At 43.1% G+C, this 15,084-nt stretch overlaps 1 protein-coding gene across 2 annotated transcripts in view; it reads right to left on the bottom strand.

The window, feature by feature from the left end:
- Positions 1-6,771: 6,771 nt before the first annotated feature.
- Positions 6,772-15,084, bottom strand: part of ZNF148 (zinc finger protein 148) — a 41,165-nt gene continuing 32,852 nt past the window's right edge. The window contains exons 5-7 of one of the 2 annotated variants that reach the window (XM_063429165.1): positions 13,568-13,651; positions 12,535-12,653; positions 6,772-9,865 (exon numbers count right to left, since the gene is read on the bottom strand). In XM_063429165.1, the coding sequence (XP_063285235.1) occupies positions 8,261-9,865; positions 12,535-12,653; positions 13,568-13,651 (1,808 nt within the window). In that variant the 3' untranslated portion in view covers positions 6,772-8,260. The remainder of the gene's footprint in view (positions 9,866-12,534; positions 12,654-13,567; positions 13,652-15,084) is intronic. The other variant, XM_063429166.1, reaches the window with a different exon arrangement.

Genomic DNA, 15,084 nt, shown 5'->3' with positions numbered 1-15,084 from the left:
AAAGTTACGCAGCTCACCTTTCGAGCTGCAGGAAATCTGCAATTGAGTCGAATTCTTGCTGTGCTCGGATTGGTTGGAGACTCCAGGCATCCAATCAGAATGCAGCTTTGATTGAAATGGTTGCACTAACATTTATATTTTGTCTATTCTCTCCCATAGTTCCCAGCTTTCTGTAACACGCACATGTAATCTGTAGGTGCACTGTCGGCCTGGTCTACCAATGTCCTGGCCATCCACTGATATAAAGACTGGTCCTGTAACAAGATGTCGTGCCATAACGGGCATCACCCAGGAGGTTAAAGACCCTCAATGTCAGAATCAAATCACCATTTAAGGGAACTACTGTCACTTCTCTGAAGCATTACCGGTTTCTCATTGGGTCAGCCAAGTGAATGCTCATGCAGTGGAATTAAGAAAACATGTCATATTTAGTTACAGAAATGTTCAGTTAGCTATTCGCTTGTCTCTTTAAATGATGAATTACAGACACAGGTGATAACGTACGGTATGCACGGCAATGAACCTCGAATCTCATACAATAATGGTTTCATTATTATATTGAACATCTTGAAGACATGACACACAATGTAATTCTGGGACCAACAGCTGTCACCATGGAAACCCAGGGAGGATTCCTGCCATTTATTCACTTTTTAGCACACTGCCCCCCCTCAAATAAATGTTTAATTTCTAATATGTGGAGATGTTCAAAGAGAGTCGAATTGTAGAAGTTATTTAACTTGTTTAGTTTATTGGGGGCAGACATTACTGCATTCTGATCTACAGCACTGTGGTCACTGCCCAGGATTTAAATTCCAGTTGTTTTCTGATTGGATGAAGACATCCATCGCCCAATCAGAACACAGCCTTTATTTCACCTTTCCTGAAACATTCTTTATTCGGTTCCTAGAAAATGGTGCAATTTCTTGCTGCAGAAACATTAACCTTCTTGATATGTGATCCTGCGTCACTGTGCTTGATATCATGACATTAGCAGTCTGTTAGATAATGAAAGATAATAGTGAACTGGAAAAAAGAAGCCGCTAAGTCCAAAACTATTTTAAATCCCCCTTGTTTATAGTAAAAGCCAGTCCCCATAGACTGATTTCAAACGGTGACTCGAACACCTCAACTTATTTCTAAATGCAGAGAATTGTCCATGGATGGAAGTCATAATTCACCGCTCGGAGGCAAACACATCTGTGGCCATTAGGCACTGGTCACAATAACACCCAGCGCACACAGATTGCGTTTTAGTGAGGGGCTACGTTACAGAAGTCAAACATTCTTACAAAGGAAGGAGCAGACACAACAATGAAGGGTCGTTTTATGCATCGAAATTACAGCAACCTACTCTCTTTATTGAAACAGTTCGCATATTGCTTGAATCTAAATAAACGTGACAAGGCTTTACCTCCGAGCCACGACACTGCTGGTCAGAAAGCTGTAAAAATATGTGAAATGTACAAGGACGCAGCTCCAGGGACAGAATGGTGGAACGCACACTGTGATTGTCAGCAACACTGTGTCCAGACACGGTTTATGCAATTCATTCACATTATACACTAGATCTCTGAGAACAGAGTCCATGTGGCTTCAAATATAAAAATAGACATGTCTGCTTTGCCGTCATTACTCACATCAAGAAGAAATTCTGCTAAAAAGTCAGTGATGAGATTCATACTATAAACATGTCAGCATTTAAACCTCAAATACTAATCTACCCATAAGATAAAATCTCGAGGTTCAGAAGCCCCTGAATGTTCAATAAGTAATAACACAGGACATGTTTACTAACTAAGCACATTAATTTGCCCCCACTAGCGCCTGGCAATCAACAAAGGCATACAGCAGAATTTGACGTTCCGTAAGGTGACTGCAATGAAACTTGTGCTGGGCAGGAACAAAAATAACAGATGATCTCCTTCAATTTATCACAAACAGCGTAATGTACCCATTCCACATCTTTCAAGGGGAACACACATCGTTTTTTTAAAGTACTTAAAACGTACATGATAGTATTTTGGATATTAAACATCACATTTTTGATAAATTGCATCCTACAATGTTAGCGTATCTAACAACCCAATCACTTAACATCAGATTCCTTCTTTCCTGCTTTGAGACAATTACAGAGTTTCATAGAAGCATGTGAGACCTACGGGATGTGCGATATTCAACAGAAATGGAGATGTTTTGTTCTGTGTATTAATTTTATTTCATTTAGCCGGCCCTTGCAGATTTCATCAAATTGTGGCCGCTGCACCACTGAGTCTTCTGTCGACAACTATGACTTTCCAAACTGCGAAAAAAAGGCACGAATTAAACACAGAGCCATGTGAGAATGGTGTGCAAGGATAGTTTGCAGACGGGGTTGTTTGTGCTTAAATCCAGCAGTCAGTAGATGCACAGTGAGAATGTGGCCCCCTGGACATGTCACAGTGTACGAAGGAATGGGAGTTGCCATTCACGAAGGTCTTGGTTTAAAATGAATGTCAATCTTCCCATCAATCCCACTTACCTTCTCCCTACACTCCATCACTCTGGCACTGACCCAATAGAAACCCTGGGAAAGCCATTCATCCCATGTGGGTACTGTCATAAAATGAATCCTGGAGTTTGCATTCGGTCATACCACAGATTCCATAGAAATACCCCAGATTTATAGTTTTGTCATATATATGGATGTTATTTGTCTTAACTTTAAAGTGTAGATATCATGTAATCTTTGATACATATATATATTCCCTAAACGCACCTTAACTATTTTTCAAATACAATAAAAACTCGGTGACTTTCCATAACCTTTAAATGGGGAGCACCATAACGGCTGCTACAATAATTATCCACAATTCATTTATTTTGCCGCTTGTATAGTTATCCATTATTTAAATTATCAAAAATGAAAAGAAAAAAACACTTGGGGAGGAATGGGGGTTCTACAGAATTATTTTTGGGGTTGGGGGGCGATTTGTACAGAATTCCTAGGAAGACCTTTTTAATATTATATTTGTCCTAATATTTTTGGATAATTACGGTGACAGTATATTGCTGATACAAAGTGCTGGCCGTCGTACTGGCCGCTGACTTCCATGGATAAAGCCCACACAGTGAGGGGTTATCCTGAACAGACTGCTAACCTGCCTTGGTATAAGCAGTCGAATCTGACCTGGGTAAAATGGATTGCTACACTTTTAAAATAACTTAATGGCATTTAGAATTTTTGAAATAAGGTGCTAATTCTCATAGATAATCCCAATATTATACACTTTGTGTAACGTAACTGTCCTATAGCAGCTAAAAACAAGAGGGAAGTTTAATCACTACTAGGATTTCAAATTTCAGGCTAGAATGGCTAAACTGGAGGATTCACTCAGTTTTCCCTACCCAGCTTAGTAAATAATAAAGCCCTTTGTTCTGCGTGGCCCCTTTAGGATTGAGGGATTTATCTAAAAAGTTAAGTGCGAGGCTCATGCAGGTGATTGCTTTAAATTGCAAGGATCTGAACAATAGCAATAAAATGATGGGATACACGAGGCATGGAGCAGAGTTGGGGAGCAATGACGAGAACCGTCTCCTGATGCACAGCGCTGTGTATGAGAACACCAATCTCCCCCAAAATAGCAAATTCCACGTGCCATTTTCAATTATCTGAATGTGCAAAACCAAGAGATCAGCTTAGTGCTAGAAATTGGTTCCAAGTTTCTAAAGCAAAAAGAATAATATAGAACAGTTCTAATTCAATCCCATTATACACAAAATGAAAATTAAAAGGTTTAAGTGCTATATTTGTGTTAAGTGCAATCGCAGGATACTCGGTTCCAAGTAACTGGCGTTGGAATTGGATTCATTGCCAATGTGAAATGTTGGGACTGACCACACGCTGCCTGGCACCAATCGCGGCCCAGGGTTTACAAATTATACAAAGTATATCGTGGCAATTAGTGAAAGGGAAACGCTGCCATAGCACATGCCACATTTCCAAGATACAATTTACACAAAGCTCGCTCCTTACTGGGGGCAGTACAATACCAAGTGGCTTATTGGGGGGAACCTGCACACAGTGGGTTTCTGGATTCTGTGATCACAAGCTAAATCTTTCTCAAAACGCACACATCCAGGAATCAGCTATACAAGTCCAAGTGATTACTGTCCAATAATTTGAGATTATTTTCAAAGTATTCATCGGTTAGGAATAATTCTACCTGATTTGAATTTAGCCAAAACTGAAAAATCCAGTCCCAATCCAGTAACAATTTGCCTACCTGACCTGAGCATGCCTCCATTAAAACTCCTCCCACTGAAGGTGTATTCATTATAACTCCTCCCACTGCTGAAGGTGTATTCATTATAACTCCTCCCACTGAAGGTGTATTCATTATAACTCCTCCCACTGCTGAAGGTGTATTCATTATAACTCCTCCCACTGAAGGTGTATTCATTATAACTCCTCCCTCCGAAGGTATCTCAATTATAACTCCTCCCACTGACAATGTATCCAGTATAACTCCTCCCACTGACAGTGTATCCATTATAACTCCTCCCACTGACTGTGTATCCATTATAACTCCTCCCACTAATGGTGTATTCATTATAACTCCTCCCTCTGAGTGTATCCATTATAACTCCTCCCACTGACGGTGTATCCATTATAACTCCTCCCACTGACTGTGTATCCATTATAACTCCTCCCACTAATGGTGTATTCATTATAACTCCTCCCTCTGAGTGTATCCATTATAACTCCTCCCACTGACAGTGTATCCATTATAACTCCTCCCACTGACTGTGTATCCATTATAACTCCTCCCACTGACGGTGTATCCATTATAACTCCTCCCACTGACGGTGTATCCATTATAACTCCTCCCACTGACGGTGTATCCATTATAACTCCTCCCACTGACGGTGTATCAGACATATTATCCCTACAGGTGCTTAGCTCATAAACTAACAGGGATTAATGGGATGTTAAGCCATATTTGATAAGATGGACGCCCTGTGAGTATTTACAAAGGCAACAACTTCAAGGTGAAGCTTTACACGTCTGCCCTTGGAGCCTAAATGCACTGCTTTCCAATAAAAATATTTTCTACTGTTTAATATGAGAAACACGCAGTTTACCCAAAGTCCACATTAGAATTATAAAAGTGCTAAAATTAACTTCATTCATTTCACTAGTTGGAAATGTGATTTTGCTGGTCGAAATGACTCTACAAGCTCATACTGAGTTCATTTCCCAAAGGAATTAAAAAAAAAAAAATGAAAACTCCATTAAGTGCGATGCTATAAAATTTGGAGATACCCAGAAAAGAATCTAGTTAAAAATAACCAAAACATTAGGATAAAAACACGACGAGAATAATCACAGAGTGACGTCTTGCTCTGTGTATATTTGTAGGCCCCAGGACAGTGACAAAATCTCACTTAAAAATAGAAACTTTTGAGTAAAACAATTTCCTTTTCATGCACACTGGGACCCCGTGACATTCACACTGGGACCCTGTGACATCCACACTGGGACCCCGTGACATTCACACTGGGACCCCGTGACATTCACACTGGGACCCTGTGACATTCACACTGGGACCCTGTGACATGCACACTGGGACCCCGTGACATTCACACTGGGACCCCGTGACATTCACACTGGGACCCCGTGACATTCACACTGGGACCCTGTGACATCCACACTGGGACCCCGTGACATTCACACTGGGACCCCGTGACATTCACACCATGACCCCGTGACATTCACACTGGGACCGCGTGACATTCACACTGGGACCCCGTGACATTCACACTGGGACCTCGTGACATTCACACTGGGACCCCGTGACATTCACACTGGGACCCAGTGACATTCACACTGGGACCGCGTGACATGCACACTGGGACCTCGTGACATTCACACTGGGACCCTGTGACATTCACACCATGACCCCGTGACATGCACACTGGGACCCCGTGACATTCACACTGGGACCCCGTGACATTCACACTGGGACCCTGTGACATGCACACTGGGACCTTGTGACATTTACACTGGGACCCTGTGACATTCACACTGGGACCCCGTGACACGCACACTGGGACCCCGTGACACTCACACTGGGACCCCGTGACATTCACACTGGGACCCCGTGACACTCACACTGGTACCCCGTGACACTCACACTGGGACCCCGTGAAACTCACACTGGGACCCCGTGACACTCACACTGGGACCCCATGACATTCACACTGGGACCCTGTGACATGCACACTGGGACCCCGTGACATTCACACTGGGACCCTGTGGCATCCACACTGGGACCCTGTGACATGCACACGGGGACCCTGTGACATGCACACTGGGACCTTGTGACATTTACACTGGGACCCTGTGACATGCACACTGGGACCCTGTGACATGCACACTGGGACCTTGTGACATGCACACTGGGACCTTGTGACATGCACACTGGGACCCCGTGACATTCACACTGGGACCCTGTGACATTCACACTGGGACCCTGTGACATCCACACTGGGACCCTGTGACATGCACACGGGGACCCTGTGACATGCACACTGGGACCTTGTGACATTTACACTGGGACCCTGTGACATGCACACTGGGACCTTGTGACATGCACACTGGGACCTTGTGACATGCACACTGGGACCCCGTGACATTCACACTGGGACCCTGTGACATTCACACTGGGACCCTGTGACATTCACACTGGGACCCCGTGACACTCACACTTGGACCCTGTGACATTCACACTGGGACCCTGTGACATTCACACTGCCTGATGTAGTTTAACGATACTGGGAGACGCCTAAATGGCATCTCTCAATGACTTGCATGAAACAGAAAAGCAAAACAAATTGTCTACAAAATAATCAGTCCTTGTTTGGGGTGTGCTGAAATCAGATTTATGTGAACACATAGCAAGGTATGGGTATACATAAATCAATGTGCATGTATATATTATACACATCACACATATGTGCATGAAAGCTATTACGAGATAAAAGTGTATTGCATCAATATGGACAAATGCACGTCTGAGACACAATAAGTGCTTTAAGAAAATGTGTGTCTTACAGTGAGTGCATTTGTCACATGAGTAAAGCAAGTCTAAGAAAACGCTGGAGATCCATAAAGCAAAAAAACAAACCAAATAAAAATTGACCTACAATCTCACCAGGTAGAAGGGTGGCCAAATATTCGCAGTATGGACTCACGTGTCCACTGGAGCAGGAGGTGTATGGACAATGAATATAACATCAACCCACACTCACCTTGCAGTCTGTAACTGATATTAAACCATGTGGAACAGATCTCCTGTAAAGTGCCTTATACACAATTTTAAAACCTTTAACAGGTGAGGTCAGCATTAGCAAAGACCCCTGTACCGGTTCAAACACCACTTAATATAGTGCTATGGAGGCTGCTTGTACTCATGGCCTAGTCTTTGGAGGGTCAGTTATAAATGAATTTACTTCCATTACTGCTATTAACAGACCCAAGGAATACAGGAACCTCCGTCTTGTAATGTGAGTGATGATGCACAGTCTCATCAAAGGGCCAAGGCTTACCCTGAGTGGGCACGGCACAGACCCCTCCTAATCTGCTCCTTCATGTGTACCCTGAGCGGGCACGGCACAGACCCCTCCTAATCTGCTCCTTGATGTGTACCCTGAGTGGGCACGGCACAGAACCCTCCTACACCACTCCCTGAGGTGTTCCCTAAGCGAGCAGTATAGACCCCTCCTAGGCCCCACACCAAAGTGTTAATGAAGAGCAAAGCACAGGCTCCTCCAAAGCCATCAAAGAGCATCCCGAGCCTCCATCGCCCACTAAGCTGGATCCCCATATCTTGTATACAGTTCCAGTACCTAGAGCCAGTTCCCTGAGAAGGCCAAGTTTAGGCGGCTCATCTCAGTCTCTTTACTCCTGCAGACAGTAAGTGCGTGACTGTGGCCATACCTGGGTACTATTTAGCCAGACCTTGTTAGCAGGGTGCTGACAGTGAGATGTGCACCGAGGTCAGTGACCATGTAAGCCCGGTAGATTAAGCAGGTTACTGTCAAGTGCATGAGTAGAGGGCACAATAGGAGCTGAAAGTGTATTAATATATGCTACAACATTTAGACTTCAAAGTGGGGAGCAACAGGAGCACAGCATCTGCTCATTTAACACAGCTGCTTGAATGAAGGGCTTTTGGCGCTTTAAAAAGTTCAGTAATCTAATGGTTAGATAGGGGCATTAGCCAAAGTTTTGACTAGCCGCTGTGTCAGGGGTAGAAGACAGCTGGGTTCTTGTCTCATTTACATTCACCAAGGAGAATTCCGGGAAATCGGCACTGGTGGCTGGCTGCCGCAGGTTCACCTGTCCATTAGCAGTGCTAAACTGAGGTGATATCCCAGTACGTGTACCATGGTACTGAGCTCGAAATGGCTGCTCAAAGGCATTCAGCTGGTAGGCCTGGGAGACAGGCTGAGACTCTGCTTTCTTCTGACCTGTCACTTGATCTAGAAAGTCCTGTGCTGAGGAAGAGGGGGCAGGGGATGTGTGGCTCCCATCATCTGCCTCAAAAGTGAAAGAGTGTGGAGAGTCAGTGACGATCAGCCCAAAGTGAGATTTTTCTGAAGTCACTCTCAGTGGGCCCACCAGACCCGGGCGGAGGCTACTAATCGGTAAAGTTGCGTAGACTTGTTTGTCCAGTGAGGGGAAAGTGGCCGGGCTGGCAAGACCTGGGCTTTCAGTGACAAAGCTAAGGCTTGTGTTGTTTAAATAAGCATCATTTTGGCTAGTCCGGTCCAATGCCTGCTGCAAGAACTTGGAGTACTCCTGCAGCATGCTGGCCTTGTCTGAGGACGGGACTTGTGATGTGGCCCCCAGGCTTTCAGTCTGGCTGGATTCTCCCACCTCGGAAGAATTGATGGAAATACTGGACGTCACTTCTGCATCCCCCACACTGAACGAGATCTCGTGCTGGCCGTTAGCTTTGTGTGAATAGTGATCCAGTAGTGTCTGCAGTACCTCATCGGGGATGACATTTTTATCATGGTGTGTTTTTATATCCACAGTAAGCGCTTGGGCATCAATCAGGGCTGCAGCTCCGCTATCATCCATAACACTGGCCACGGCTGCCTGCGTTGCCGATGGCTGGGACGCCATGGTTCCCACATTAAGGGCATATTCCCGGTTGCTGGTAGCTGCTTGTAAGTACCTCTTCTTCTTGGAGAACTGCATGGCCTCGTCATAACTGACACTGCTGTTTGATTGTTTGCTGGTCCCTTCCTGCATGGGGTCTCCGTGGTCCATATCTGAATTGCTTCCAGAGTCCAGCAACGCTTGCTTGTCCACTAGTTCAAATGTATACTTGGCCACTTTGCCATCGTCAAAAGCAGACAGTGGAGACATAGCCTGGCTGTGGTCCATTGCCTGCTTAATGCTCTTCTTGCTGCTCACCTTTTTCAGCAGCAATTTAGGTGGGTTTGAGTCCCCGGACACGCTTTCCTGTAAGTGCAGTCCGCTGACGGATGTGTGGGGCATTTCTACAGAATACTCTGCCACCATGTACTCGTCTTTTACTTTGGTGCTGTCAGGGAACAAGGGCAAAAAGTCGTTCTTCTGATCCAGTTTATCCAGAGATCCTTCCTTTTCACCAAGTCCCAGAAACTTCATTTTGTCAATTTTTGGTTTCTTTTTCGGTAAATGTCCGTCTTTGGGCACAGGTGAGAAGCCAAGATCACCCACATCAGGAGAAAGAAGCCCCCCTTTGCTGGCACATTTTCCAGGCTTCCGTTCCCGGTTTTCATGGCACATGCGCTTGTGTTTAAGTACTCTGTCTGTTCTTGAGAAATACTGCAAAAAGAGGACAAAAGTGAACCCCAGGCATTAACACAGACACATTTTGACTCATCACATGCCCAAGCGAGGACTGACTGACAGCTACAAACAGTTCCACAGGAGATTATGATGGAGATATAAGCTCCCTCTCTGCTTGGGAATGGTCACAAATAAGAGAAAAAAGACTCAATCAATCTGTCATTTCACTCTTACTTAATGCTGGGGGGTGGGGGTTTGCTTTCCCCAATGTTCCCGACAGATGCAAACTACCAGATTGTATGAATTATCTTACTACTGTAATATACACAATAGGAGATTATTCTTATAGCATGTGCACTGGTGTTACTATAAATACTCTCACCTGCCGACATAACTCACACTGGTATTATTATAAATACTCTCACCTGCCGACATAACTCACACTGGTATTATTATAAATACTCTCACCTGCCGACATAACTCACACTGGTATTATTATAAATACTCTCACCTGCCGACATTACTCACCCTGATATTATTATAAATGCTCTCGCCTGCCGACATTACTCACACTGGTATTATTATAAATACTCTCACCTGCCGACATTACTCACCTTGATATTATTATAAATACTCTCACCTGCCGACATTACTCACACTGGTATTATTATAAATACTCTCACCTGCCGAAATTACTCACCCTGATATTATTATAAATGCTCTCGCCTGCCGACATTACTCACACTGGTATTATTATAAATACTCTCACCTGCCGACATTACTCACCCTGATATTATTATAAATACTCTCACCTGCCGACATTACTCACCCTGATATTATTATAAATGCTCTCGCCTGCCGACATTACTCACACTGGTATTATTATAAATACTCTCACCTGCCGACATTACTCACACTGATATTATTATAAATACTCTCACCTCCCGACATTACTCACACTGGTATTACTATGAATACTCTCACCTCCCGACATTACTCACACTGGTATTATTATAAATACTCTCACGTGCCGATATTACTCACCCTGATATTATTATAAATACTCTCACTTGCCGACATTACTCACACTGATATTAAAAATACTCTTACCTGCCGACATTACTCACACTGATATAAATATTGGTATTAATATAAATACTCTCACAGGTATTATTATAAATACTCTCACCTGCGGAACAATACCCTCACTCGTATTATAAATACTCTCACCTGTGGACAATACTCACATTGGTATTATTATAAATACTCTGACTGGTATTATTATAAATACTCTCATCCTCCCGACATAACTCACACTGATATTATTATAAATAACAAAAGAAAAAAACAAATATAAACATCACAAAATAGTGTAAATTACTTAGCTTCAATTAATATGCAGCCTCCCGGGATCGTTATCCACAATAAACGATCTTTACAAAATACAAAAACCACAACCAGATCGGGATACGGCTGTAGATTCTATAAAGAGAACATACAAAAAAAACACAATAGTGTAATACAGTATGTACAATAAATCTTGCGCTAATAATGAATGCACTCACGAGATGGTGTAGAAAAAAGCGCTCATAGGGTGCCTACCCTGATGGTATGGGGGGCTAGTAATCCCCTTTCCAATACGAAGTAGCTGAAAGGTACACGGGACTCCGAATAGGATCAAACTCCAGATATTTTTATTGTATAAAAGGTGAAACAAACACCATTAAGATCAAAGTTAAGAATGCGGTAATAGGTAATAGGTAATATGGCCCTCATACCGCATTCTTAACTTTGATCTTAATGGTGATTGTTTCACCTTTTATACAATAAAAATATCTGGAGTTTGATCCTATTCGGAGTCCCGTGTACCTTTCAGCTACTTCGTATTGGAAAGGGGATTACTAGCCCCCCATACCATCAGGGGAGGCACCCTATGAGCGCATTTTTCTACACCATCTTGTGAGTGCATTCATTATTAGTGCAAGATTTATTGTACATACTGTATTACACTATTGTGTTTTCTTTGTATGTTCTCGTTATAGAATTTACAACTGTATCCCGATCTGGTTGTGTTTTTTGTATTATTATAAATACTCTCACCTACTGACATTACTCACTGATATTGTAAATACTCTCACCAGCAGATATTACTCACACTGGTATTATTATAAATACTCTCACTGGTATTATAAATACTCTCATCCTCCCGACATAACTCACACTGATATTATTATAAATACTCTCACCTGCGGACAATACCCTCACTGGTATTATTATAAATACTCTCACCTACTGACAATACTCACACTGGTATTATTATAAATACTCTCACATGCGGACAATACCCTCACTGGTATTATTATAAATACTCTCATCTACTGACAATACTCACACTGGTATTATTATAAATACTCTCACCTGCAGACAATACTCTCACTGATATTATTATAAATACTCTAGCCTGCAGACAATACTCTCACTGTTATTATAAATACTCTGACGGGCAGGCAGTATTAACACAGGTATTGTCATGAATACGCTCGCCTGCAGACAGTGCTCGCACTAACGTTACTATAAAGAACGTAAATATTGTCCTCAGCAGACAATACTAGGTCTATCAGTACAATAAATACTCTCACCTCCAGATAGTACTCACATCAGTATTACTAAATACTTTTCACTGGTATTACAATAAGTATTCTAACCTGCAGACAGTACTCGCACTGGTAGGGTTTCTCCCCACTGTGTGTTCGTTTGTGCCTCTCCATGTGGTATTTCTGAATGAAACGCATGCCGCATTCATCGCAGTGGAATGGTTTCTCTCCTGTACAAAGCATCAAACACACGGTTAGCGTAGAAATTTAAGATCGTTCCAATATAAATTATGATATAACTGGAAGCACTGAGCAGCTGGGAACTCAAAGCTTAGAAAGCTGCCATCCTTGCCGGGGGTCCTGCCAGTTAGAATAAATGAGACCCTATTATTACCCTGTGAGCTATGCTAAAAGGACACTAACTGCACTGCAAGCCACGCCAATGAGACCCACGGCCTAAATGCAATACCAAGGCCGTGGGTATACCCTAAAAAGAGCAGACGCTACAGCCTGATCACAATGAGGGCTGTCACCTTCTCAGAAGCCTTGCTCTTTGTATTTTTTACATAGAATAATACATTTATTCGAGCCCTACTGAAAACCCAGAATTGATTATTTCCCTAATATTAAGACATTCTTAAAGTCTAAAACAAGTAATCTTCATTTTGAAAGTTAAAAGCGGTCATTTTAACCCCTTAAGGACCAAACTTCTGGAATAAAAGGGAATCATGACATGTCACACATGTCACGTGTCCTTAAGGGGTTAAAAGTCTATTACAGGAAACACTGGAGGGGGGTTAAAACTAGCCTCGTAGAATTAACATGAAAAATAAGTCACATTACGTTAAATCATCGAGTCTTTACTGATTGTCTCTGGCTTCCTTCTCATAATGCAGTTTTAGTTTCATGTCGGAGATGCCATTGTCAATATCTACCCTAATCACTGCAGTGTTGGAAGCTCTGCCTCGTACCCCACATCTGGGCCCTAACATACCACAGAATGCAATCTGCTAAGACATCGACAGCTTGCATTTTAGAATGGCGTTTAATGGGAGAAAACAGCATCACACGGTTCCATCACGATTAACAGCAAAACATAGAGGCATCAAACACAGCATCCAGAAAGCAAAGCGGCGTTACTCACCGGTGTGGATCTTTTCGTGTCTCTGCAGCAGATACTTCTGTATGAAACGCATGTCACACTGACTGCACTGAAACGGTTTCTCACCTTGAACAATACAATCCACAGCCATCAATTACACTCCGAACTATGTAAACACTATCCCACCTCAAAGGACTGGCCAGTGCACCCCGATATCTCCCTTCCTCCCTCTCACTAAGATTCCCAAAGCTTCCCACAACTCCCCCTTAAACTGGTCAAGGTACCCCATATTCCACAAAACTGGTCAAGATTCCCAACGCTCTCCTGAACTCCCCCAAAACTGGTCAACATTCCCAACGCTCTCCTGAACTCCCCCAGAACTGGTCAACATTCCCCAAGCCTTCACAAACACCTCCTAGAACTCGTGAAGATTCCCTGTACTTTTCCTGAAATTCCATAGAACATGTCAAGATTCCCCAACCTCTCTTTGACTCCCCCTAGTACTGGTCACGGACTTCCCTCTCTCACAAAATTGTACAAATGATGAATCCCTGTTCCCAGATTCCCTGCCGGTATTACTCCCTGCTATATATCTTGTGATACACTCTCACGCTGAGTATCACCTTACAGAACAACCACCACTGAAACTATTGCCATTCATACCAAATCAAGCAGCATGGAATCTCTTCAGCGCTTGCCCTGATCTCCACAAACTATCCTACAATTCCATGCAGCAAGATCTCCCAGCATGCCCTGTGAGTACTGAAGATAAGTCAATTGCTTATGTGATATTGCTCAGCTACAGGCCTAACCAAGATGAGCTCCGACTAGCACTGTCATAGCTCACATGGAAGACACATGGATTTTCCTATGGAAGGCAGAGCTGAACCACAATGTGTTTTGGTAAAAAGAAGAAACCGGCCATTTAATTCAATGAGTAGGAGCCTGTCTATAGTGTATTTTATGCCCAGATCTGTAGTTTTATCAATCACTTACTGCCAAAAACCACTGACGTTACAATTTAACTTCAGTGGTAGAGGGCAGTGAAGGGGTTACAGCCCCTATCTTTCTTACTGGACAGACAGTAAGACTAGTACAAAGTGCACAGACACAATTCATGCTGCATAGAGAACCAAACGTGCAGAACAGGGGGCTTGCACAGGTCAACCGAGTTATATACAATTGTTGCTGTGATGGTATTAAGAAGTTCATCCTATGTTTTATTAATCCTACAGAGATAGCAGATTGGGCCGAGGCCAGTAACAGGGCGGAAAAGCAGCACAGATTCCAATATTGCAGTGATCTGGGCGGAATGCAATGATTACACACATATACAGTGACAGTCACTGGGGTTTAAAGCTCTCAAACAAGGTGGACATTGGATCTAAGCAAACACAATGCTCAGTAAAGAGCTGTTTGAAAAGTGCCACCATTTATTGCAACCCGGGAAGAAAGCTCCCAAATCCATCCTTTCAGACCTATTACCCAATAATTCACTTTCCAAGTGCAAACCAGTTGGATTTACAGGAGCCAGAATAATTTGTCACCCAGAATTAATA

The sequence above is a fragment of the Pelobates fuscus genome, chromosome 8 (genome assembly GCF_036172605.1).
Source record: "Pelobates fuscus isolate aPelFus1 chromosome 8, aPelFus1.pri, whole genome shotgun sequence".
Classification (NCBI taxonomy): Eukaryota; Metazoa; Chordata; class Amphibia; order Anura; family Pelobatidae; genus Pelobates; species Pelobates fuscus.
Note: the sequence above shows the minus strand (reverse complement) of the source record. Positions and strands in the feature narration are given on the sequence as shown.